Below are 27655 nucleotides of genomic sequence, written 5' to 3'. Positions count from 1 at the left end.
ATATGATAAATGAAAAGCAGTGCTGGTCCAAGCACCTGCCCCATTTTCTCTTACACATAACTGGGAAAAAAACCCTCTTACTGTTCTGCTGAACTAGGGAGTGTTACAATAAAGATTTTTTTCTAAATGACCATGTGGCTTTTTGCTTTTTTGACCGCTTTGGGTGATCTCTCTCAAGGTGAACTTGAGACCTGATGTTGTCTGCCTCTGGGTCAGTCAGGAGGTGAAAGATGACCAAGACATCGCATGAGAGAGCTCAGGAGCACTGTACCAAAACCAGTGTCTCCAAATACAGTGTGACAGAAGTTTGGCTACAAATGCAGGAGCACCCTCATAACACTGACTCTTCCTGTGGAGGCTGCATTGGCATAACTTCTACAGCATTAAATTACTGTTTTCTGCAAAATTCTGAAAAGCATGAGGCTTTTGGTGTCCCATGGTGTACAGAGGTTTCTTCTGAAAACTGAGTTGGGGATTGTTGCACTGGTGCTACAGGGTTTGTATCAGGTGTCACAGGCTCAATTTGATGCTCTGAACTCTGCATTTCCCAAAACACTTGTTTTACTAAGATGGTCATATCAAAACTGAACACTTCCACAGGTATTTCAAGCATGTGCATGTAGGTGGTGACATGGGGTTGTCTGCAGGGAGATTTGACTAAGTCTGTACAGAGTTTAAGATACCACTGTTGCTGGCAGTCACTTTGTGCAGTCTCTCTCTTGGCTAGCTTCCTTTTTAATTCCTGTCTGTTTATCTGTCCTTCAGGCAATGCTGTGTGGGGACAGAACTCGTTGACTGGATGATGCAACAAAGTCCTTGTGTCCATTTACGAACCCAGGCTGTTGGCATGTGGCAAGTACTGCTGGAAGAAGGTGTTCTTAACCATGGTAAGATACAGAAAATCAATATCTTAACTAAAATATGGGCAGTATGTGACATCAGCATCTCTGTAGATCTTTGTCATGAAAAAGAAAGGGATCATGAGCCCAAATGAAGTGCCACAGAGCAGCCTGTTCATTCATAAGTGTAACACACAGGCAGTATTATTTGAATCTTGCTACCAGTGTAGTTTTTAAACTTACGAGCATAAGGTGTCATAAATGAACAATTTATAGTGATAACTGTAATTACACTTAGGAGTACACTGGCTTGTGCTTATATTGTTAGAACTGGGCAGCACTCAGGCCAAAACCAAGGAATGTATTACTGTACATAAAACTAACCTCCATCAAAGATTTGCACTATTTAGAAGTGAATGTGAGTCTATGTGTTTGCTCAGATCCATCATTTTGGAATGATTTCCATTGGTTTTGGAGGAGTTCCCAAATTCAAATCCTAAATGTGTATCATACACATTTCTGCTACATCACAAGGAGTTTAGCTGCTTTTGCTACCTTTTTTCAGCCTGTCTAAACATGTAGAGCAAAGTGTTTGTGCTAGAGAATACCTCTTAGAAATTCATAGTGTAACCTGCTTCCCCAGTGTAATTTGTTTGATTAAATGAAATAGTTTGAAAAACTTATGTAGTTTACTAATAGTAAAAAACCAGAACTAATAAGAAAGAACCCCACGTGCACACACACATGTATGTATACACACCCACAACACACTCATATTGAAGCCTTTTGGAAAGTATTTACAGTACACAATTTAAAAGTGTACCCTTCAAGCTACATAACTTGGACATATATGAGAAAGTTTCATGCTTTTACAGTTTTCCTGTAGCTTCCTTTCCTTTCTTAAATAATCTATCTGTAACAAACAGATACTGCACAGATTTCTACAAGGTTTGCTTTGTTGAGGAGCTTTCAGTCTTTGATGTGTTATGTTGTTTTCAGTGGACCAGGAGCACCACTTTCAAGACAAATACTTATTTTATCGATTTTTGGATGATGAGCGTGAAGATGCCCCTTTGCCAACTGAGGAAGAGAGGAAGGAGTGTGATGAGGAGCTACAGGACACTATGTTGTTTCTCTCTCAGATCGGGCCAGATGCTCATATGAGGATGATTCTCAGGAAACCGTAAGCAGAATAACGAGTTAATATTACGGGCCTTCCTTGTGACATGGAAACAAGAGAAACCTGTGTTTATCATCAGCCTTTTTTTCAGCCAGCTTTATTAGTGGCTTCAAAACAACCAGTATAAACTCTGTTTGACCTCTGTTGAAGGCAAGCATTAAGCAGGTAGGGTTTAGTGGCCACAGCAGACATATTTTACTGCTAATTAAACCCACTGAGAATAAGGAATAACTTAAGCTCACCTTCACTGAAGATTTACTTGTAAGGGGCCATTCAAGACAGGTGGGTAGACAGGGCTGGATCCTGCTACCTTGAGGCCATTGGCAAAGTTTGTCTTTGCAGTGGGACAGGAGTGGGCCTACAGTGCGAGAACATTTTTCAGAGTAAAAGATTTTTGAGTCACATAACCCAAGTGCTTGTTCCTGTTTCCATCTGTATCCTTTCCCAGCTCCATTCTTGTTTAGATCATAGGCTTATTTTGACAGCATTTTCCCAAAAATTTGATAAAAGCATTGAATTTCAAAAAGTGCCCTCAAACACTTGTCCTTATAAAACCAGGAAACACTGCCATGCAGCAACAGTTTTGAAGTATACATTCTTTTTCTTCTCCTTGTCAGAGATCTAGTCAACACTGCCAAAGGAGCACTCGCTCCCAGTCACACAAGATACATGGATAATCCAGACTGAGAGCATGGTGTTTCCATAGTCCTTAGGGAGCCAGGGAATTGAGGTCTTGTTTCCTCGCAGACATGTCCTGTGCCTTTTCCACTGAGGAGCAAGAGAGAGGTGAGCAGAGAGCAGTCACTGACCCTGAGCAGGGCTGTGTGTGCTGCCCACCCCTCTGCACTCTCAGGCCGGCTGCGCAGGTCATCTCCTGGATAATTTCCCTTTCAGTTATTGTGGGTTTTGGCTGCTTACTGCATTTGCTTTCTGTCGTGACTTCCAGAACAGTAAGTGTAAGTTTACACTAGCAGGAGAAGTGTTGATTATCATCTGGACTGCTTACAGAGAGCTGAAAGGCTGGAGGGATGCTGTGGAAATCACTTGAAAGCATCACCTGAAAGAATACTAATAGGTGATTTTTCATGGAATATAGTGAGGAGAAAGAGGTTTTCTCAGGACTGAGACTCATCTGACATATTTCCCTATCTCTGAACGTGCTTATTTTTGCAGCCCTTTGCTCACTGAAGTAAGCTTGTACTGCCAGGGACCATATTAACTGCTGTTCTGGTATCCAGTTTACATACATAATGATTTGGTTAGTTGAAAATCCTCCCTGGACTGAGCTGCAGCAAAGCTGTTAAAATCTCCATGAATCCTCAGAGTCCTGCTAGTTTTGACTAGACACTCTTGCAGCTGCCAAAAGTTCAAAGGAATTGTCAGGGCTTCAGAGATGCTGACTCTGGCTGACCTGAGCAGGACCCACAATTTTCAAACCAGCACAGCTGCATTTATAACAGTAACTATTTCCAGAGAGGTTGCAGAACTCAGATAATTACCCTGAAAGAAATAAGACAATATTCTTTGATGAGAAGATTACTTTGAGAATTTGATTGTATAATGAAGCTGTTGCTTTGAAAGGTACTTTCTATTGTGCGGAATCTGAAAATCTCTAACAAAAAGTGTCACTTGTTTTGACAGCCAACTTAAAAAATTCTCTGTTTATTACATTAACTGCAGCATTTTAACTGTCAAACTGTGAAAGAATGTTCTATAGTTTAAAAAACAGAATAGAGCTCAGGGAAATTTTTGGCAGGCTCTTGTTGCTATTGTATTTTTTTTTCCTTTGGAAACACATATACTGAATGTGAAAATAGCTTTTTGTGAAGTAGCAAACACAGCTCTCTGCTCCTTATAATGGCTGTAGCACAGGTGCAGACCTTGCTCAAGTCCTTGTAAAAATTACTGTAGAATTAATACAGCTCCTCCTTCAGTATGAAAATATGTCCTGATGGTAAACCCTAATTTAATAGGATGCTGTAATACAAAGCTAAACACAATAATAACAGGAGTCTTTAAAGGAAGATCTTATTCATCAGACAACAAGTATTTAGCTCAGATGATGTTATGGATTACATTATTTTTTAATGCCCTATCCTAAAATAAGTTAGCAATGTGACTGGAACAATAGATCTGTGTTATATGTTTTTGGTGGCTTCACTTAGCACATTTCTTTCTTAGTAGAGAGCATTTGACACTTATTCACAATGTTATGGGGTCTCTGATCTTTTCCCTTGTTCTTATTATCTGACAATTTTCTGGTTAGCTGTATAATAAAAATGATCAATGATACTGCTTGGACATACATGGCTTATCAATGGCAAAGTACTGTGTTATTGTCAACATCCTAGTCACAGAGAAGCTCAATGTCTCTGACCTTGGTAAATTCTCCAAGCACTGAACAGTTTTTATTGATCACTTAATATCACCTGAGTTCTGTCCATTAATGTGTACCCTTGTTCCCTGCCTATTCCATTTATTATCCGCTCTATAACCAGCTATTGCTGTTAGAATGTGTCCCCTGCAGAAACTAGGTCTTTACACAGCAGGATCCTACAAATCAACATCAGTGGGTCACCACACAGGTTTTAAAGACACAGTGATGCCTAATATCTCTCCACGTGACATCTGCAGGAGCAGAGGTAAAGACTAGGTACAGATATCCACTACAGATTGTCAGTACTTCCAATGTGCTAACACAGGAAGCAAATGGACACGCTGAAAGAAGCGTGTGTCCTTTTGTCTTGATAGAGATATGATGTAGTAAGACACCATCCTTTTATGTTTTGATTTAATGTAGAAATTTCTTAATTTGTTATGCTATATTTTCCAAGGTGTGCTGGTTTTGCAAGCATGTAATGAAATTAAAGCTGCTTCCCTATTATTTGTTAAAATCTTACCTTTTGTTTGCTAGCTAGTACTGGCTTAGTTTTATGCTGTACTTAATTAAGCTGCCCTGCATAAATCACTAGGAGTGTCAGCCTTGTAATTTCAAGCCAGATTCAGAAACAGTATTTTGAGTCACTAGAGGGCATAGCAGTACCAAACCAATTTCTCGTTTTCTCTTAACAGTTTATTTGATTCTATATGAGAAAAGACTTAATCCAAAATGATTTTTAGTCTAAATTTGTCTTTAATCTGAGTAACAATAAATGTGTGTCATTGGTAAATGAAAAACAGAAGAAGAATAAAGCTTGCTTAGCAGAGATGTCCATTGTCCTTATGTTTTCTGTGACACCTTTAGTACTGCTTTCATCCAAAAGAAGTCTCCATCCAGCTCCTTTTGTAAAAAGATGCAATATAACTCCAGAGTGACACAGCTGGGTACTCCCTGTGCCTCACACACGATATAGACTGACAGACTGTTGAATCAGGAGGTGACTAGGCAGAAAACCTGTAGAGCACAGTATTTCTTCATACGGCTTTCCTGATCCTCTAGGTGCTAGCCTCCTGTCGTGCTGACATTTTAGGAGGAAAGCTTGTATCAGAAAGGTTCATTGTAGTTTTTCTTTTAGGGCTGTCCAAAGATTCAGCTGTGCTGTTAATTCTTTTTGACACCACACATTGCAGACAGTAGGGTTTAGAACTGTGCCTGTTGTAGTGCTGGAGCATGTAAACCTTCTCATTTGGAACTCCTGCCCCTAGACTGGACTTCCTGTATCCCATTTTCTCACATCTTAAATTTATCCTCTCTCTTTGTGTCTTTGTTGCTCTTTTCTTTTGTTCTTGGCCTGTTGAATTAATTACTTGTAATCTGCTTTTCACAAATCTAAATATTGTTTGGAAGGACTTAGTCCTATAAAAGTAGCTTGAAATAATGCTTTAAAGGATTTTTTTTCCTGTGTGTGTCCATGTGTCACTCCAGTGTGCTATCTGAAATTATGTGACAGGAGAATTTGTTCTTTTAGAAAATAATGTTACATTAGATAAGTAACTGAAGAGAATCTTGTGAGTGGGAAAAAGAACAAGAGTTGCTCACAAGCTCCCACAACGCCTCCTGTGTGCTGCCTATTAGATCCTCCAAAGCATCTCTGGCACACTGCAGTCCTCACAGTATTTGTGTCCTTCTTTAGCAATCAGAAAATTTTGTGTAGGTTACAGAAATGCAATTATTTCAGCCACAGTGCCAGCCTCCTTACTACTCGTTGTGCTAGAGAAGAATTATTCTTCATCAGTGTATGCTTTTTAATAATGGCAGCTTCTTGTATTTTTCAGTGAGAGAAACTGAAACTGCTGAGTGGATCTTACTTACCTTTGTGGCTAAACAGCAGCAGTCAGCATTAACTGCAGAGCAGTCGTTAGCTGTCCTCCAAGATGCTCTGCTTCATCTCCAATTTGTTCAGCAGAAGTTCACACACTCCTTTGCAAACCACTACTACTGTGCTTGCTGCAAATAATTGCATATGAAAAATAGTGCATGCCGCACACTCAGGAGTCCTTTTGAAAGGAACAAATCTTTATGTATCATTTGCTATTTATGTGACCATTTTATACATATATAGAACTCTTGATTTAATCAGAAAAGCCGCCTAATCAGGATCTCTCTAAGGTGGTTGCCATGGCTGCTGCTCAGTGTTGTTCAGGTGGCATTCACAGAGCTTCCATCCTTTGTGTGTTTCAGTCCTCCAGCCAGAAACATCATTCAGTCCCTGTTTAGTGAGGATGTACACTTCACTCGACAGTACAGCAGCATTTTGTGGTGTTCTGTCTTCCTGTGAAGATGTATTTTGGACATTGATTGCATTTAGTTATCCCTTTTATCTTCTCTCTATAGCCCTGGCCAGAGAACTGTAGATGACTTAGAATTTATATATGAAGAACTTCTCCACATTAAGGCCTTATCTCATCTTTCTACCACAGTAAGTAATTTTAAAAATTAGAGCCAAAAGAGAGGCTCAATTTTACTTCTGATTTTACTTCTGATTTTACTTCTGACTTTATTAAAGTTGGAGAGCCTGTAACCATTTTCATGTATACTTTCCATGCAAAGAATTTATTCCATCTGTGAGAATCACCCAAGCACTGTTCACGTGTAGGTTGTCTATTAGATATCATATGTAATTCTCTCCAAGCATTTTTGCACAGCCCCTGTCTCCCTCTCTTGGCACAGGTGCCGCTGTCTGGGTCCCTATCCATGTGTAAATGAAGGTATTGGTACTACTGAATTTTGCAGAATTGATTTCTGTAAGGAGTCTTGGCTTGAACCAGTTAGGAGGAGGAATTGCACTGTGGAGAAAGGTGCTCTGTGCAGGGCGTGCTGGTTGGGGTTTGGTCATTCAGTGAAAGAAGCTCATCAGACACATTCCCCCTGAAATGGCCAAGAACACTGCAGAGAACCAAGGATAAATGGAATGGACAGGAGAGTGCATCTGTTTGTCTCACCATCATTGATACACGGTGTAGACAACTGAAACAAGCTAGATATCACTTTACTTGGTAGCAATAATATGTGGATGCTTTCAGAAAAAGGAAACCAGTCAGAAAGTAGATCCATATTTGACGATACCTTCTTCAGAATCTTGTTATTTTCAGGCATTCTCAGTTAACTTGGACAGATGCAGCTAATTATGAAGCTGCATTACCGAAACATAGTACTCCATGCAAACATATGAAAAGCTGAATAATGTTTTTCAAAAAAGGTAATAATTTGGAGTTGGTATCTGAATTACATTGGTGTTAAGGAAACTTCCCCATTTGGCCATTTGTGAGACTCTGGCAGTCACGCTCCCAACACCAGGGACTGTCACTGCTGGGCTGGAGCCCCTTTGCAGTGGGCAGCTCCAGTGACCTGGCAGGTCCTGCTGGACTCCTGCACATCCCCCACTCACACAGCCAGACCAGGCTTCCTCACTGCTTCCACCCCAGGTTTCCCATACCAGAGCTGTGTATGTCTCGCTCCATTAAGCAATTTATTCAGTGTAGTAACACAGAAACAGCTCGAGCTGGTGCCTCTGAGGAGGGACCCCCAATAAAGGAACTGCTGGGCTTTTATCCTCTCACCATCCAAGCACTCACAAGTCCCACTGTTCTTCCCGTGTCCTGTGCTGCTGCTGTGTCTCCAGTGTCCATTCACCTGCCTGGTGCCACTTAGGCCGTTTGCTGTCAGAAGGGTTGGCTGTGCATGGGCTCAACACTGAGCTCAATCTGCAGACAAACTGCAGCTTGCAAACCAAGGTACCTGCAGAGTTACCTGCACTAGGTGTATTCCTCTACAGGGGAACAGACATCCAAAAGCCTTAAAAGTCCATGGAATGTAGAGAAAAAAGTAATTAAAGAAGGACTACTGTAAGATCCAGGAATGACCCTTTAAAACAAAAGAAACTAGCCAGGATAGAAAGATATTGAGAGGGAGTGGAGAAAATTCTTGATACTGTGGACATAACCCAGAAAAAAAAAATTTGAAACACAAAATGCTCTCAGCTCAGAAGAAAATCAGGTCAGATGCCACAGCGAGTACCATATGGAGCAAGTATGGCAAGTGATACAAACCACAAAAGTACTTGACATTTTGAAGTATAGGTGATTTTAACTAAGAATCTGGAAATTTTTATGTTTTTACTAAGAATCTGGAAATGCCATCTTATTACGTGCATCATGAACTGAAGCAGAAGACAAACCATGACTAGCTTAGAGGAAATCTTCAGAGGAACAACAAACAGCCTTGCTTCTATGAACCAGAAGATTAATGACCAACCAACTTGAAAGGAAATAGAATGTTTAATTTATTTTAAGTAAGGCATAATTCCTAAAGTAGTAAGTTTTCTAGATAAGCCACAAGCAGTAGAAAGTAAAACAGATAAAGCTCAAGTCTCATGGGGGTGAACTAATTCCTGCTAGAGAAGCCTGTGAAATTAATGTACAAATAAAAACGATTATATAATACAGTGTTAAGAACAAGTCAAACTTTTGGCTTCATCAAGTGGATTCATTCACTGTAAAGGCCAGTGACTGAATCAACTGAGAAGACATCTGAGGACATAAGTGGATAGGAATGCTCTCTGCTGTGTGCAGAACAGTGCTAATGGGGTTGTATTCCCTGGCCTTATGGAAGTATCATTGCCTTTGAGCAGAAGTTATAAAGGAGTTTGGTGAACTAAGTGTTACAGAAATCACAGACCTCTGAGTGTGTTCACTGGTCATTGTACTTAACAAAACCTGTCCAAACACCTTTATTTGTCTCTTTTTCTTCAGGCTGCAAAAAGGGAGTGCTTCCCCTGATTGTCAGGGATGAGTTCTAGGAGAGGAGGCCATTGTGGTATGTTTGTACTTGGTGCCTGAGCACCAAGGTTGGATGGGTGCCCTTAAGTACATCAGTGCCCACATTTTTCCACCCACCTTAGGAGCTGCAACCATCAGATTCTCATCTGGATTGTGTCCAGAATTTGAGTTTCTTCCCAAGTCTTTCTTCATGGCCTAAGTAGGTTTTTTTTTAATTTAAACAAACAAGACAGTGGTGTGAAAATACTACTAGTAAATACATGTTGAAGCGAGGTTTTGATCTGTATTTGGCATGGTTAAGTTACATGGTAGTACCTCCACAATGGCTTGTCACCAGCTGACATTCTCTTTCTGAATACCTCCATGAATACATGACTACTGCTGCTTGGAGATTGGCCTCTGAGTCCTTGGAGACTTGTGATTGTGTGAAGAGAAATGTGAAGCACACAGAAGAGCTCAGGATCATAGGAGATTCCCAGTGCTACTGCTATTTTGTGGCAGTAACACATTGTTTACCATGACCAAAAGCAGTTGTAAGCAGGGTCTCACTAGTGTCAACTGCCCAGTCAGTCAGAGCTAACCACACCAAGGGCAGAACAAACCCAGTGAGGAGGCAGCCGACACCAAGGGCAGTGTCACGTTCTCCGTTCCTGGAAGAGGTAGTGAGCTGGATGCTTTGCCTGGGAAGCTGTCAGGGACAGAGGGGACTCAGCAAGTCCAGGGGGCTGTGCCTTACAGCTTGACACAGCAGAAGCAGACAGACGTACGTCAGTCTGAACCAGATTTCTCAGGAGAGAACAGGAATACCTCAATGGAGTAATTGACAATCAGTAGCTATCTTCTGCAACAGATTAACTATTACCATTTGAAACTTTCTGTGTTGTTAATTGTTGATCATTTCACATGTGTGTGCACCAAGAAAGATGTGGAGACCTATATCTTAAAGATGCCCTTGTCTGAGCCATTTGAGCCAGGAAATGCAGCTCTGTAAAGCCAATCAATAGGACTTAGGAGATCAAGTGAAGCAGAGCAATGACTGATCAGTGATGCAGAGGGAAGGAAAGTGCAACGGGGCTGTATTAGGTGACCTCATCACCAGGAGGGATGAGATACATATAATAACTATAATTTCTCTCTCTATTTTAAGGTAAAACGAGAATTAGCAGGTGTCCTCATTTTTGAGTCACATCCCAAAGCAGGAACAGTCTGTAAGTAAATGGAGTCCTGTCAGATCTCTTTCTCACCTGGGCTGTGAACATTTAAATTCCTAATGTTTAAATGACAAGAGCAAACTTGGATGCATTCTTCAAACTTGATTGTCACTTCATGTTTAAAACCTAGGGTAATAAGTGTTAGCTTAGTCTGTTTCCAAATGCAGGGACAATACCAAAAGTAATTCTGTATCCTTGGTTGAGTGTATATATCACCCACAATTTGGGTATGTTTTTATCTAGAATTTTTGGTTCGACCAATCTCTATTTAAAATGTCTTTTAATATAATCCTGTATTTTAAAAAAAATCTTCCTGCACAAAATAAAGGATTTAAAATGGTAGATTACTCACCCATGTTAATACTGAGACGTTTTAGCAAATGAATATTAAATTCACAGTCACTACAGAACTAGGCTAGGATGTGGTGCTACTAGTGGGATCCAACCTGTGTGCTAGTTAGTGACTGATAACCTGACATATTGATAAAGTAGTTGTTGGAACTGTCATAGAAAAGAAAAGCAAAATAGCCTGAAATTATGATGACTGATGACTTTCACATCAGTGTAATAAAATAACTACTATATGGGTATGAATTGTTTTTCTAAATTCTGAAAGCAATTGCTTTTAAAATCGTAGTATGCCCTTTTATAAGGTAGACATTTATATGACTGTAGAGTTACCTTGAATTTTATTGGGTGCAGAATCTGTCTCATTTATATTGTGAATAACTATGTTCTAACCATAAAATCTTTTCTCTCTCTTGTAGTATTTAATCAGGGAGAAGAAGGTACTTCTTGGTACATTATCCTAAAGGGATCAGTAAATGTAGTCATTTATGGCAAGGTATTTTTTTCATAAGCTATTTTATATGATTGTTATTATTGTAAAGAGTAAACTTTGAAGGAATACAGTTTAATTTAGGGCTAAATTGCTTTGTCTGACAAAACAAATAGATTGTAATTTTATTAAGAAATGATCCGGTGGTTTCACTGATTATACTTGCAGTAGATTGCTCTATAATTTTGGGATATATTTCACAGTTTCTGAATATAATCCATCAGAGTTACATCCGTATCTTTAGGACAAAGTAGTTTGCTGGAACTTGGTGAATTGCCAGACTTCTCTCTCATGTGGTTTTGCCCCATCCCTTTACCACCGTGTTGGCATGCATTTGGATGACTAATGATCTCATGCATGTCTGACAAAAGTACTGCTTTGTGACTGGTGGTTCTCAGGTTGGATGAACCTCTTCCAGATTTATGCCAGCTATTGTTTTTAGCTAAGCTGTAGACCAAAAAGCATCTTTATTATATTTCCTGTTTATGAGAGATTTTTCAAGGCAAAGAAGATGATCTTGGTACACAGCAATCCCTTGAGTCTTTAAAAACCCTACTTCTTTATTGATTTCTCACTCAGTGACCGAGAATCCTCCATTTGAAAACAAAGCACTTCACCAAAATCTAGCACAGGGTCCCTAGTTCTAAATCTGTTCCTAAGTAACACATATTTAGCCATGTTTTTTACAATTACTGGGTGGGCCAGATCCTCTGCTGCAGTAAATTGGAGGAAACAGAGCACTGCTGATATACAACAGATGGAGATGTGTTGTTCTGTGTTACTTCTGCAAACTTGATTTTATTTTTTAGGGCCTCTATAAATAAATACAAAATAGTCGACAACTTTCTGTCTTCAGCAGGCTGAGAAGAGTTCTTCAAGCTGAATGTAATTTCAGAGAACAAGCTGATTCTTTTCTGTTCTTGCCTCTCTTTAGTAATAGTAATAACCAGCTATCAAGTATTGTTTCCTAGTCATTATTTTGGCTGTTGATTTCCTGCCAAATAGAATTGTTTTGGTATTTGATTGTGAAGTCCAGTGTTTGTACAAGGACTTTCAATAGAATCCAGAGTAATGATGGGTTTCTGCATGTAAATGTTTTGCTCTGTGCAGGGTGTGGTATGTACTCTACACGAAGGAGATGATTTTGGCAAGTTAGCACTTGTGAATGATGCTCCCAGAGCAGCCTCCATTGTTCTGCGGGAAGACAACTGCCACTTCTTGAGAGTCGATAAGGAGGACTTCAACAGGATCCTGAGGGTAAGAGGCTGCCCTCACAGTGTGGTATCAAAACTTGCTAGTCTTTCCAGAGGCTGTCATTTCTATGAATATATTAAAATAATAACCTTGTTTGTGGTATGCCTAATTGTGGAACAGAGATGTGACCGTCTAGAAGGTCATGTAAAGATTATGTTCATCACCTTTCCTCTCTCAGTTCCCAACTCAGACATGAAAATGCGACCAAATGGAATCTTTTGTCTCTCACATTCTGCAATCTAGCATTTGCCCTGCTCATTTTTTCCTTATGCTGCCCAGGATTTCTCGGTGATATTCCATCCAAATAATGAAAAAAACAAGATCACCCCTTCTCCCACATAGGTCAGTGTCAGGTACATTAAATTCAAGAGTTTCAAGGCAGAATTAAATGGCAGATGCAGTAAGTTACAGATGTCTTTACACAGATGTCTTTATCAGAGAACTCTAGAAAGATATTCCCAGATTAATTTTACAGTTATTCATTTTGGGGTAAATGTGTTCCAAAGTCCAACTATAATTCTGTAAACTCAGGCTATTTTGTGGTCATTCATAGTGGAGGAAATCAGAACTAGAATCATCCTGTATTTGAACCTGTATATGCCTGGTATTGCAGCAATAAAACCAGTCTAGAAAGGGTACTCCACTAGAAAAACTACTTGTGGTTTCTGTACAAAACAGAATGAGGATCACTTGGGCAGTAAGGTTGGGTTACTGTGGAGACTTTCAGCTGGTTAAGCTTTGGTCTGTTCTTCAAAGAAGGTCCAAGTCCATGATCTTACTAATTTTTTTCCTGTGGTTTTTGAATGCACATTATAGTTAACTTTCTTCTTTTTCTGCTACGAGTGAGCTGGGAGTACCAAATGAACAGTTTGCTGAGCTAAGATGTCCTATTCTTAAATGCTATTTTCTTTTTAAATTTTTTTTTTTTTTTTAGATTAAAAAAATAGTAGAATAGAATATTCTACTTCAGATAGTAGAAAATAGTGTTTGTATATAAGTGGGGGTAGAGATTACATTACATTACATATGTCAAGTTGTGGAGAGACTGGTTTTCAGCAAAATTTTTAATTTGACATCTCCATAAAATGTAGATTTTTAGCATAGTTCTTGCTCTAGTCTCTCCCACAGTTCTCTGCTTCTTGCCTTGGTGCTTCCTTCTTGATTCTGTCTGTGAGGAAAACAGAATACAGACAGATAAATACAGGAGGAAAGAACCAACACCAGTCTTTTGTGTTTGAAAGTCACCCAGTTTGCTAGAGTAACTAATCAGCCAAATCGGGTGCAGTCACATTTATTAAAAGTAACTTGTCTTGCAGGATGTGGAAGCAAATACAGTAAGACTCAAAGAGCACGACCAAGATGTCTTGGTGTTGGAGAAGATCCCAGCAGGAAACCGAATTTCTAATCAAGGAAATTCACAGCCGCAGCACAAGTATGTTTTCATTGAGTAGTGCAGATGTCAGACAATTATTAACCTTTTTAAATGGTGCTATTATCCAAACAATAGCATATCCCCTTTCAGTGGAAGACTGCAGTGCATATAAAGATTCCTTTTTTTAGTCATCAGCACATGCCTCATACTCAATAATATATCCATTTCTAGCAGCACACCAGCTCTATGTCTTTACACAATAATTCCCTGAAGATGTAAATACTTACCTCAAGTCATAGCTTCCAAATAGACTAAGCATGGAGATTGATGAAACCCTATTAATCTTTTACTGTGTAAAAGACATGAGGAAAATTCATTGTTTTATTGTTAAGTACAGATATTTTTATTTTGTATTTTGAGCTCTAGATGCTAATAAGAGTTTGCTATGCACAATTTATATACGAAACAAACATCTCATGCAATGAAAGTTGCAGAGCTTATCTTACAGAATAGTTTAGCACTGTAATTAGAATATTAACTGTATTTTCCTTTCCTACTGAAAGGGAAAAAGTACAATTCTGTTTGGATACTACTGTGATAAGAGTAGAGTGAGGCTATTATCATTCTGAACGTTGGTAAAACCCCTAAAGGCTTTGTAAATGTGTTATTTGCAAATGAATACACAATTTTCTTCAGAAGCATTCCAACAATTTCAACAAGTTTTGAATCCTTTACCCTGAACCTCACTTTCTCTCAAAAAAGAGCCAATTTATTGTGCAATACTTTGGGTACAGTTTTTATCTCACCTGGGATTCCATATACTTACTTTATCTGTATGACTCAATGCAAAGATTTATAAAGATCTGTGAAGGATGAATAAGCCATTCCTTGCATTTTATATACATATTTCACATTTTTCAGGAACTTCTATTTCATTTTTCACTTGATCTATTACAACATCTAGAAAAACAATCTATGCTACTTAGGCAACTGTACTCTTACACAAGTTTTTCTTTGCCCTAATGAGTGGAACTTGACTGTAGCCAGTGGATTTGCAGCAGCAACTGCAATGCACAGCAACTTGGTCATAAATTTAAATCCATTTTCTTGAGTCTGAGACATTTTTCATGCTTCTGAAAATTCCGTTTGAAGATTTTGAAACACTGCCTTCCTTGCAAACTTTGCACCAGAATTACTTGTATTATTTAATGTTTTCTTTTCAGAAGTTGATAAAAATAGCCAGAGATGTGGTTAAGTTAGGCTGTATTTTAGGTCTTGCATACCAGGAATATTTTCAGGTAAAGATCAGAATTTCATTTCTGTAAATATTGTACTCATTTGGTCAGATTTTGGGTACTATATATGTGCCAGCAAGGGAGCTTTTGCTGATAGCTCTGACCAGTAGACATAAGTTACCCAAAAGAGGAAATTACCCTGAAGGTTCACTCTCTGCTCTTCACCAGTTGGATTACTTTGTTCACACTGTGTTGGCAATATCTTTATATTTAAAGTCTCCAAAGTGAGTTCACTGGTTTTGAGGGTGACCTTTCTTTTCTTAGTAAATGGAGTAAGTGGATACATTTATGTTTGAGAGTCCAAACCCAAATTACCAATGTTTCTCGATTTCCAGAATGTGTTACTGGGATGTGTTGAGTGTTCAGTACTTCTGAAAATGACTGCCCAAAAGAGAAGCTTGACAGGCACCTCTTCTCAGGAAGAGACTGATTTTCTCATCTTGGCCTTGAGGAAAACTTCACATTGGGAGCAGATGCTTTTGGTTACAGTTTGGATTCCTCTGTCTCCTCTGCGGAGGAGGCAGAGCTCCTGCACAGCTCCCCGAGCTGTGCTTTCAAGCAGTGCCGGTTTCGCTTGGGAGGACTGGCTCTGAAGTTAGCACTCCCACCATCCAACTCTTCATGGGTGATCACACTCATGCAGGATGAATCCAGCAGCCTTGCAAGTCACTCCACTGTTCATTTTCACTTTCATATTCAGAGTACAGCAACCTGTGATTTCTCTGCTTCACTCACTTAGATACTTGGTTAGTATCTCTGTGAGAATGTGCACTGGCTTAACAAGTGTTTGTGTTCTTGGGACATCAATACAGTTCTTCCAAAGGGGTTGGCAGGTAAAAGAACTGTGACGGTCAGTGCTCAAAGTGAGGAGGAGCTCCCAGGAGCTCAGCTCCACCACTTATTTCTCAGCAGGAGCAGAGTATCTTCACTTCTCAGGGTTTTTTTCTTTCTTTTTTTTTTCTTTTATTTTTTTAAGTTTCATACTTTATCAGTTGAATTCCAATAAAAAAAAAAGAAAAAAAAGAGAAAAAAGATGCAAAGATGGAAAGAATGGAGGGAAATATAAAAAAATCTGATCTGTGATAAAAGAGAAAAAAAAAGATGACAGGACAAGTTTTCCAATATCATATGATATTCTTTTGGTACTTAAAATCTTGCTAGTGTTTTTGCATGAAGCAGAAAGACCTGGCTGTTGCAGTAGTTCTCTCACCTCACTAAATTAATTCCAGGCAATGGTACAAACCTCAGTTTATCAACTTGAAACACTAACTTCAGCTATGCAAGGCATTGCACAGATTTGAATATACATGTGTTATTTCATTATCTGCCCCCACCTTCCCAGACCAAACTCTGTCAGTGATGCTGAAGGAGATTGTTTCCTTGCTTTGACACTGATACACTAGTCCTTATCTCAGGCTCATAGTGAGCCTGTTAAGACCCTTTAATGACTGCAAGTTGGTTTTGTTACTGAGGTATTTCTTCTCAGTGGAGGAGCATTTCTGCTTGTACTTCTCTGAGTTTGGACCATTGCAGCTGTGCTGATTGTGGTGTAACCGTGGTGGTGTTACACTGAAACACTTGTGTGAGGAGGGGGCTGTCTCTCACCCTGCCCAGGGTGGGGAATTTTATTGATTCTAGGTTTACAGCGGGGAAGCCAGCAAAGATTGTGAGTGGTTTTATCCTAAGCACACAGATTCTGGTCAGAGCAGGTGTTTGGCAGCAGCAGCACAGCAGTCCTGATGTTCTTGCTGGTACACAATTATTTCCTGATTAGCTCTTTTGGCTGTGAGATGCTAACTGCTCCTTTCCTTCCCTCAGGTATATTGTGATGTCAGGAACCCCAGAGAAAATTTTAGAGCACTTTCTAGAAACTATGCGCCTTGAAGCAACTTTAAATGAAGCAACAGGTACCTACGTGGCAGAAGCTGTTTTATTATTGCCCATAAGATGGATTGGCTGGGGGAACACTGCAATGTGATGCTTTGAAAAGCACCTAGTGGTAGTTTTTCCCAGAAGAACTGTCTACTGCTCTGAAACAACCCCAAGAGAATAAAGGAAATCCAGAATAAAAATAGCAATCCACTTTTCCAAGCCTGCTCTATTGCATTTGTAGTTTAAGGTCATAGTAGAACAGGAAAATCCTCCAAGGTGCCAGGCCAGCAGTTATTACTTTAATTAGATACAACCATAAGGCCTGGACAGAGAGCCCCATTAGTAATGGTACTTCTTGTTCTGGAGGTCACTTTAATACTGTAAAATACCTTGGTACCTCCAGAGGTTACATGGTGCTAGTAAAAATATTCTTAAATCTTCACATCACATTTAAAGTATCACAGTTTAAATTTTGTGTTTGTGATACTTTCCCATGTGCAGGGAAAATAGAATTGTTACTCAAAGCAGAAGAACTCAGTGCAGCATGGGCTGAGTCCCAAGAATGCAGGTTGCTACATCTGCACTTAATAGGCTGCTTTTCATTAGTGTAAAGAGAACAGAGAATTTACCTCTAGGGATATAGATACTTGCAGACATGCATTTTAGTGAGTATTTTAATTTTCAGAAAGAGTTAGACACAAAAAATCCTCATAATTCTGATAAAGTATTGCATAGACATATATTAAACTGCATAGTATTGCTTTTGCAAGTTCTTTTTGCACTACAGATGTCTGCTGAGTGTTATAGTGTTATAGATGTCTGTTCATAAGTATTCTTAAATCCAGTTAATCTGTTATTGGCCTCATAGTATTGGAGAAACCTGTATTGTGGTCCATAAATGGTGGAATAATTGAAAAATTACAGAAATCCTTTTAAAGTGTATGCTTTCTCTGTTTAAAAGACAGAAAAAAAGAGAAAGAGAAAAAAAATCCTAGATACCTGTTTACTAGAATTTGCTAGAAACAGAATATTTGTCTTCAGGCTTGCAGCTATATAATCACGAGTTTGCCATCTGCAGTATGAATGTATTACGTATTTTTCAAAAACAGATTATTTTTTAAATATTTTAAATTTTTTGCCAAAACATCTAGTGACAGTATTGTACCTAAATCCCAATATGATACAATGTGTCACAATTCATAAAGTTATTTTTAGGATATAGGATCACAGAATGCTGAAAAACTGAATTTTTTGTTTATGCATTCCTTTAATTTAAGAGTATTTATAAACCATTTTACTATGGGTTTTTAGTACATTAAAAAAGTGCTGCCCTTCCAGAGGTGAGTTTTGTCAACTGAGAGATGCTTTCATATAGGAATTACACAAGTGGAAACAATGATGTAATATTATATTGCAGGGTTATTTTCATAATTCTTCTGCCACCCCTTACAATGTTTTTTAAATGTTTCTGTTATCTCAAGAGTTGCACCATAGAAATTATACCTTGAGTGTTGTGTTCACTGTTTCTCAGTGATTCCATATAAGCCTGCCAAACTCACTTTGGCCTTGGTAGCCAGTCTTTATAAATCCTTCTTGTTGTTACAAATACACAAATAAGGCAAACTGGGATTTACACCAGCTCTGGTCATTTTAGTAGAAAAAATACCTTGCTGGGTTTTGCCAGAGAAAATGTCAGTCATGTTGTCCATATACATTTTAATGTAAATTTAGCAGCTGTGATAGTTTTGAATCAAAATAAGCCCAGAAATTTGACTGTCCATTTACCTCTTTTAGGCATTCTACTCACTACTAGAAAATCAGCAAAGAGTGAAATGATTTGCCTTCTCCTGTGTAGGATATACTAAATGTGCTGTCTGGTATTGTAACTCCTAAAGCCAAATGTTGCAGCTCTTTTTAGGTACCCAGGTGTGAAAGGCCTGATTCTTCCTTGTGTAGAACTCCACACTTGTAGAGAAGTATATCCAAATATTTCACTTTAGCATAGACCTGGGGCTTTTTGCTGTGCCAGATTTCTCTTTGACACTGGCAAATGCCTGTTAATGTAAGTGCAATAAAAATCCATGCAGACAAGACTAACAGCTTAATATTTTAGCTCATATTTGTTCATTGCCCTTCTTTGTACCTAATGCCTACAAAAAAAGTGCAAAAAGACCACTTTGTTATCTGCAGAGGGCTAAGAAGATAGTTCAGGTGAAAGAAAACTCATCCTTGAGATCCCCAAGCTGTTTGCAGAGGCTTAATTGACTGTTTTCTTTCTTTTTTTTCCCACAGATTCTGTTTTAAATGATTTTATTATGATGCACTGTGTTTTTATGCCAAATAGTCAGCTCTGCCCAGCCTTGATGGCACAATATCCTTTTTTAAGAGAAAAGTCTCTTTAGCCACTGTACCTATCAGTGATGAAAGTGAAGCTTCCCTCTCTCAAGAAGTGCATCACGTTCCATGGAGGCTGTGCCTTGTGAGTAGATTCTCAGTGTCTGACTAGCAGCTGTCCACAGCTCAGCAACTCTGAAATGGATAGTGTCTAATCCATTATGAGATGCAGTACAGACCAAGAAAACTCTGTATTTCCTGTGCTGATTACTGTTCCAAGGGAAACAAATGTACTGTCCCTCCACCAGATAAGTAAATTACATCAAAGTTTGGGTTACCCTTCCTGTCTTTCTAGGGTTCTGCTGAACTACAGCATCTACATTTTAACTGGGATAGTTTAGTCTTGGGGATTTGAATGGTCCACTTTATAGATTGCAAGCTGCAAACTGCCTCTAACAAGAGGCTGCCTGGACTTGCAGACTAATGGGTAAGTAATTCCTAACTGTCCTTATTTTATGAAAAAGCAGTAATAATCTGTAATAACAGTCTATAGCAAATGCAAACAAACTGCAAGAAACTTCAATTGGATGTGAATCCTAGGAGATGAACTCTTAATAGTGGAGAACATTGAGGGCTGGGGGTGATTCTCATACCCTCTGCATGTTTCACAGGAGACTGTGAAATGTCCATCTGTCAATTACTGGCAGGTTATTTAGTTTGGGAGCTGTTGGACATTGAGAGTTTTCCTTGAGCACGGTGACTTGAAGCTATCAAGTGACTGGGAACATTAAATAAACATATGATGTTTTCTGTTTTATAGAATTCTGACAGGGGTGTAATAACTTCAGCTCCCTATTTATTTGTTTAGAATTGCAGTGGTGTGAAAGTGCTTTCCTTCAAGCTCAGTGGGGCGAGTGACATCTGGGAAAGCTCACCTCCTGAAACCACAAAATAGAGCATTGTGTCCTTGTCTGGCAGGCTGGAGAATCCATTTGTGTTACTCCTAGCGAGGAGAGTAATTGTTTTGGAAACCTTTGGACCTGTGAAACTGGTCTGTTGAAGATTGTTCGCACACCTGAAACAAACACATCTTCCAAAATCACATTGTTTTGGATATCAAAAATATTATGAAATGCTGTTGCTGACACAATTGAGAGGGGAAGAAAGGGCAGAACTTTTAATGTTTGGGGGGTTTTGTCCTGATTGATTTAGCTCATATTATTCAGTCAGCCCACTTGAGATTCAAGCTTTTCTAACCTCAGTTATAATGGAATACCTCTATCCAATAACTGGGAAAATCAGACCCATAAACAAAATGTACCTCATTCTTTATAGGGGAAAAGCTTTTCTAATAATCAAAGGTAAGGAAAATCACACTCAAGGATAAATACTCACTTGTGATGAAATGTGTTCTGGAGAGGATGCAAAGACCATGGTCTTAAGTGGGTCATGGCAAGCATCATGTTAATTCTTTTCAGAGAGGAGGTGGAAGTAACTGGTATCCTACTGCTTTACTGTTAGCTTTTCCTGGAGCTGAATTATTATTTATTTAGTCCATTCTGAATATGGAAAAGCTAACTGTGCTTTGTTGATTGTACCATTGAAATTTATTGTTAGAGTTGAAAGGTTCCTAACAAAGCTCATCTTTTTGGAGCAAAATCACTCTACAAAAGTGTTCGCCAGTGCTGTGAGACTAAGGAGAGATTAGTTATGCTCAATGAGGAAATTAAAACAGAAAAAGAAGAAAGGTGATTCAGTCAGCGACTTTTTGCTGCAGCTCCCTATTTTGAATCAAAACAAGTCTATTTTCATACACCCACTAAGGATACTATTTTAGCTGGCAGCCTGCAAGTATGAGTAGAGCTAGACCACTGAAGTGCTTTCAAGCATAGTACAGGGTATAAATTATTTGGGTTTTCACTTCTTTTACAGCAGTCATTTGTAAGTTATTTTAATCCTGAAAGGAATGGACAGGTGCACCATTTTGTCCAAGTAGCATTATTGCTTGCTGTGGATTCCACGCTTATTCTGTGCTGTCCTTTGGCACACCAAGTCTTTTTCGGACATTAAAGAATATAGATCCTACAATATAAAAAAAAAAAAATCTGTGTAATAGGGAAGCAAAGGGCATGCTCCCCATCCTGGATCAGGATATAAGTCCTGTGTGTTGGAACAAAGCCCCTGTTTCCCTCTTGTGCACAGAATGGACATGGATGAATTCTCGGAGCTACAGCTTGTCAGAGGGAGGCAGGACAAGGCCTGAAAGAAAACCTGAAATAGAGCAGCAACTGCAAAAGTGCACTTGGGTTAGTGCAAGTGAGGGAGCATGTGTGCAGGGGTGCACCTTTCAAGGACCACTCTCTAAATACTTACAAAGGTATTATATAAACTCCTCTTTTGCTCTCTGTAGATGACAGTTCTTCAGCATGTTTCCCAAAATATATTTGAAATATATGTATATATTGAGCTCTAACCATATTGGTGTTGATTAATATTTTGCAATTATCTTGTTGCAAGTGTACATCACAGTTTATTTCTGATTGCAGTCTGTAGTGAAGCTGCATCCTGAAGATCACATAAAAATGTGAGAACTCTTCATTGACTTTCCCTGTGATAATGTTATTAAAAGAGAAGTCAGTATAAATGAGCAGTAAAAAGATAGAAAAATTACCAATGTCTGTGGTGAGTCAGTTAATAAGAAAGTAAAAACACATTAAATAATTACAGTGTTTGAAAGGTAAATACAGCATGAGAAAAATGACTTAGTAGAGTATTAAGCTTGCTCCCCAAGACATTGGAGTACATAACTTAAAATGAATTACTTACTTCTTGTGACTTTCTGATTAGTTTCTGCCTTAATTACACTGTCATGTTCAGTTCTCTGCTCATTTTAAACCTTTCCAAATGAAATTAAAATGCAGATTTCCAGAAGTTTGTCAGTCAAATGAGCACCCCAGTAACCCTGGTAGAATGTCAAATCTTTGCTGGGCTTTGGGCAGCAGGATCATTTGGAAGTGTGATGTAACAGGTACTTTTCCCCATTGCATTTTATTAATAGTATTGTTAGAGAATTTTTTCTAAATGAGAAGCTTAGAACAAATATTTTACATAATTTGTATTCCTCATTGATATTTTTGTTTTCTAATTAGTATTTTAACATATTTTGGTACAGCAACTGAAAGTGCATCCTGAGGGGATGCAAGGATGCTGGACATGGCTGTCAGGGAGAGTGTCAGTATTTTGATGTTACATGTTACTCTCTAATTGGGAATAGCATTGCTCACAGCAGTCCAGAATCAGAATTCCAGTAGTTAGGAAGCAAAGTTGAAGATGTAACTGCACTCATTCTGTGCTTACTTCCCACACAGCTGTCAGTTTATTTGGAACACTTTTTCAGTGAGGAATAGACACGCAAATTGTCATATCCCATTTCTTCTGGGGATACTTTATTTTCACGCAAGTTAAAGGGTCAAATTATCTCAATTTATTACCCATTGTGTCTTTACTTTTTTCCTTGGTTTTCTCCTTTCACTAAACGTTTTCTTTGGCCGTTTAGCTATTAGGGGTTTTTTTGTATTGTTGACACTTTGTCTTTAAAAAGGTCAATGAAATGTTTCCCATTTTTTCTTACTGTTCATCACAAAATAACTTTCACAAAGTATTGTGTCCTAAATGCACCTTATTTGACATAGTGGAAATGTCTGATTTCCTCATGACAATGTGGCTACTACAAGTTTATTATTTTACCCTGTATTTCTATAGTCAGTTTAGGCTGTAAATGTCAAAGTCCCCCTCCCTTAATGGGGCTGAGGTTCATCCTAAGTTACAATAATTTGTAAAAACAAAAGGAATAACACTGGTGGTTCATTCTGGTAGTCCTCCTCACAAATGGAAAATTGGAATTGCTAATAAACACAACGTGACAGTTTTCTTTTTCTTCAACTGTTTCCAAAGAGGAACAAGGAGAAATATCCTTCTTCAGTTTCCATGGTAATCCTTTTTGATATTTCAAGTGTCATTTTTGTCCTGTTCCCCTACAGCAACCACCTCTGTGGTGGGACTGTGGTCCTTCCTGTGCTCTTCAGAAAATTCACTGTCTTTTTACTTTTTAGTATGAACGTGAAAAGTTTGCAAATTGTTATGCTAGTGGATGTCAGAATTTTGAAGTGTATATTGGAAAGTTGTGTTTGAGCACCTGAAAGTGATTTGTTGGAAGTCAGTTGTTTGTGAATTCATACTGGGTTGGATATTTTCGATCACTGAAAGTTTTCCTTGACACGGTGGCACCTATCATGCCCAGCCTTCTCAGGGTACAGAGCAGGAGAAAATGGATTATGCCCTCAACAATAAAAGGCGAGTCATTCGACTGGTTCTGCAGTGGGCCGCGCTGTATGGAGATTTACTGCAAGAGGATGAAGCAGCAATGGCCTTTTTGGAGGTATAAAGGAATCATTGTATCACTGGAGTGAAAGAGGTCATTTCGAAGGGCAAAGTTTATTTCAGTTTATAACTGTTTTCTCAGGTTTGGCTGCTGTCTGCAGTAAAGGTGTGAAGGCACCACAACAGTGTTTGAACCATTGCCATATCTGAAAATAATGTTGCAGATCCCTTTCAGAGCACTGCATGGGTAGCTTGCATTGTAGCATTAGCTGAACTTGCTTTCTCTAGTATTTTCTTGGGAATGATTCAGGGGCTCTACAGGTTGAACTGGAGGGCTGTTCATGCCTGCCTGAGGTGTGCCAGGAAGGAGCTGGAGGGCTGCCACTCTACAGAACCAAAAGTCCTTTCCATTTGAATGCAAGCTGTACTGCAGCTATTGGAACTTGAGATGTTTGTCTTCAGAACCCTTGTAAATTCTTTGTGGTAGCTGCCATATCCTTGGATTTCTGAGATAAGAATGCAGTGCCAATGTCCTGTTAAATGATCGTGATTGCCATTCTTATTACATATTGTGTTTATGGAACAGTATCCCATACGTTACTGGCTGAATGAAACTTCTAAGATTTGGCAGAGGGGAATAGAGAGGGGCTTTAAGAATGGTAGACACCCCACAAGCCCACATGGGAAAGCTTTTCAAGCTTTGGAGATGACCTAGTCTTTCATTAATCCAGAAGTTAAACAATCACTAGTTGCAAGCACAGAGATCCTGCTTTGGCACAGTTTTATGTAGATATAACAGGAAGAGGTTTGAGTAGGGTTTAAAAGTGGGTGATACTGTAGTGGATTGGAGTAGCTTACAGTCAGTGACTGAGAAGCAGATGAAGCACTGAAGACTACAACAGCAATGAATAAAACTCCTATCATGCTAGATTATTTGTGGATTTTTTAGTCTTTATCCTTGACAATGTGAAAATGCAGGTTTTACACAAGCAGTCAGTGGTTACAGAGTGAGCTAAGGAGCCTCATCAGGCTTCCCTTCTGCATGTATAGCTCTTGCTTTAAAGCAGCTGGAGATAAACAAGTAGAAGTAATAGAGGGTTGGGCCCAGCATGTGTTCCTCTATGCAGATTATCATTCTTTATAATCATTAAGCTATCAGATGTCATCTCATAATCCTGTCTCCTGAGTACTGCTCATTTACCCCTACAGTTATTTAAAGACTATTCTGTATCATTTACAGGAATTTTATGTATCTGTATCAGATGATACTAGAATGATTGCAGCACTAAAGGAGCAACTTCCAGAGCTAGAGAAAATTGTAAAGCAAATGTAAGCATAGTTTTGCTTCTTTCCTTCCCCTGTCCTTTTTCTCAGTAAATTGATGAAGAAAATTTACTGGTTATATCTATTAAAAAGCCATTTTATGAATGACAGTCAGTTATACAAAATTGAAAGTTTGCATGCAGGCTTATTTGAATTAATGTCTATGGCCCTCTTTTCCACATCATTCTTGCAAGCACCATACCCTCACTGAGAGATTGACAGAAGCTTATTTCATGCTTACATGAACTTTGTATATTTTTCTGCCTTGGTCATAGATTAACTGTGGTATCATCTAGTCTTTTCATATATAAATATGATTATATTGATATGCTAGTTTGACAAGTGGTCCATGTTCTGTAGGTGATTTTGTACACAAAATCTTCCAGGTGATACTTAATTATATATTCTATGCTTTACCTTTTCATAGTTCTGAAGAACCTAAAGCATCACAAAAGAAGGTAAGAAAATACATTTGTCCATTTTCTCAAGTAAAATCTTAAGCACAGCCATCTCATAGGCATCTTCTCTTTAGTAATCATGGATATATTAAAAAAACACATTGAGAGATGGTTTTTAACATTGTCAAATTTTGCATTGCTACTCTTTTTCCTGCCGTTGATAAGAGATGTATTGTAGTTCATGTGTACCACATGTTTATTCTTGCATTCATGTGAATCTCGGTGATTCATTTTCAGCACAAAGTTCTTCTGCAGCTGTTCAACACAAGTGATGACAGAGCACAGAAACGCCAGCCTATCAGGGGCAGTGATGAAGGTGAGTTTCTTCTCTGCTAAGTTTTCTTGAGCCACTGACATCTATATAAATCTGTCTGTCTCAAAAAAAGGTCTAAAAACAAATGCAAGTACCTAGAATTTTGAAGCCTGGCCCGAGGCAAACTCTCTTTTCTTTTGCTGGCCTGCTATTCTCCATCGTTGATTTGAGGTGCTCCTGGTCTTTTCCCTTAGTTGCTTGTGCTATCAAACACTGCTTCCTCAGAGGAAGATGTAAAAACCTTTAAAATAAGGAATGAACTAAACAGGGAAGAGCCAATAAGGCACTGGTAATGGCAGTGCAATAAAGAGTGGAAGCTGAAGGTCGTGTTTGAGCCTCTGTCTCCCCTGTGTAGTTTGAGCTAACATGTGCAGCTGTTCTTTGCAAGGTGGGAGTGGAGCAGATAATCATGCCATGGACCATGGATCTAGAATCTGAGAATCTAGGCACACAGCCTCAAAACCACAACCTGCTGGTTTGCCCTATTGCTCTTGTTTGATTCTCTGAAGAGGTTGAGGTGACGTTTACAGCAGTGTATCAGAACCGCATTTTCAGATTACTGATAAGGTGCTCTGAATGGCTGTTTTGTGGAACTTCATCACCTAAACCAGCTGCTTCTTAACACATTTGATAATAAAGGATAGCTCTTGCTAATGAACTGTGGTAAAAACAACGCAACAAAACTAAGGTCATGTAGCTGAGAAAGCTGGTGGCATAAATCAGACCAATACAAGAACCGTGTTAAAGGATGGAACTGACTATATGTGAACAGCAGACATCCTGCCAGTCACGCAGCTTCTGTTGTCCATAGTGGTGTTTCCAGGCCTGTAAACAGGGAAACAATTCCTGCTGCCAGGGAAGTACTACCTCTTGTGTCTGTCCTGACAGACAGTAACTGCTCTTTTCATATGGCTGCACCTTTCTCATTCATAGCACAGGCAGCTCACTGAACACTGAAAATCCAAAATCCAAAACTCTGGGAAATCAGAGATTTCTGTACTAGAAATTATGGAGCATCTGAGGAATGAGGAGCTATGTAGTGATTTATTGTTGCTTTGTTTCATTTGTGATGAGTGAAAGCAAAAGTCGTTTGTGTGGTAAATCTGTGTTTTTTATGCTGGAATAAACCATGCATGCAATGTTTTTTTCTTTAGTTCTGTTTAAGGTGTACTGCATAGACCAAACCTACACCACTATCCGTGTGCCAGTGTCTTCTTCTGTGAAGGAAGTGATCAGTGCTGTAGCAGACAAGCTGGGCTCTGGAGAAGGCCTCATCATAGTAAAGATGAGTTCAGGAGGAGGTACTGTCCTTACATCATCTTAAACACCTCTCAGTTATGGTGAAGCAGAATTTTTGGAGGGATTGAAAGACTAGTTCAGTCAAGTTATACCCATGTGCATGTTCAGCTCTCACACAAGTCCTGATTGAGAGAAAAGTCCTTCCTGTACTGCAGGCACAGACTGCAGCTCACATGGGAAACAGGACCAATGGAGAAGCTTGTGTGTCTGCATGTTAGAGCACAGCTATCCTGATTTTCCTTCACTGTTAGACTTGTAAGAGTTTTTTAACAACAGACCTGGGAGTCGGTAACATCAGAAAACACTGCAGTGCAAACATTCTGGCAGTGGTCACTTCCATTTTGGCTACTCTGTCCTTGCAAACCACTACAGAGCGACTTAGTTCCAAACACACTGACCTAGTGTTTGCAGAGGGTCAGGGGTCAGGGCCCCTCTAGGCTGTGGAAATGCAAGAGTAACTGGAGGGTGA

At 39.1% G+C, this 27655-nt stretch overlaps 1 protein-coding gene across 2 annotated transcripts in view; it reads left to right on the top strand.

Annotated features, from left to right (window-relative positions):
• RAPGEF4 (Rap guanine nucleotide exchange factor 4) overlaps positions 1-27655 on the top strand; it is a 151147-nt gene that overhangs the window by 96278 nt on the left and 27214 nt on the right. For both annotated transcript variants that reach the window (XM_063400506.1, XM_063400507.1), the window contains 14 exons: positions 766-887; positions 1839-2022; positions 6794-6878; positions 10385-10445; positions 11216-11292; positions 12397-12543; positions 13857-13972; positions 17026-17114; positions 19372-19450; positions 23701-23851; positions 25034-25122; positions 25544-25574; positions 25812-25890; positions 27042-27188. In XM_063400506.1, the coding sequence (XP_063256576.1) occupies positions 766-887; positions 1839-2022; positions 6794-6878; positions 10385-10445; positions 11216-11292; positions 12397-12543; positions 13857-13972; positions 17026-17114; positions 19372-19450; positions 23701-23851; positions 25034-25122; positions 25544-25574; positions 25812-25890; positions 27042-27188 (1457 nt within the window). The remainder of the gene's footprint in view (positions 1-765; positions 888-1838; positions 2023-6793; positions 6879-10384; positions 10446-11215; positions 11293-12396; positions 12544-13856; positions 13973-17025; positions 17115-19371; positions 19451-23700; positions 23852-25033; positions 25123-25543; positions 25575-25811; positions 25891-27041; positions 27189-27655) is intronic.

The sequence above is a fragment of the Prinia subflava genome, chromosome 6 (assembly GCF_021018805.1).
Source record: "Prinia subflava isolate CZ2003 ecotype Zambia chromosome 6, Cam_Psub_1.2, whole genome shotgun sequence".
NCBI lineage: Eukaryota > Metazoa > Chordata > Aves > Passeriformes > Cisticolidae > Prinia > Prinia subflava.
This window is presented reverse-complemented; position numbering and strand designations above follow the sequence as displayed.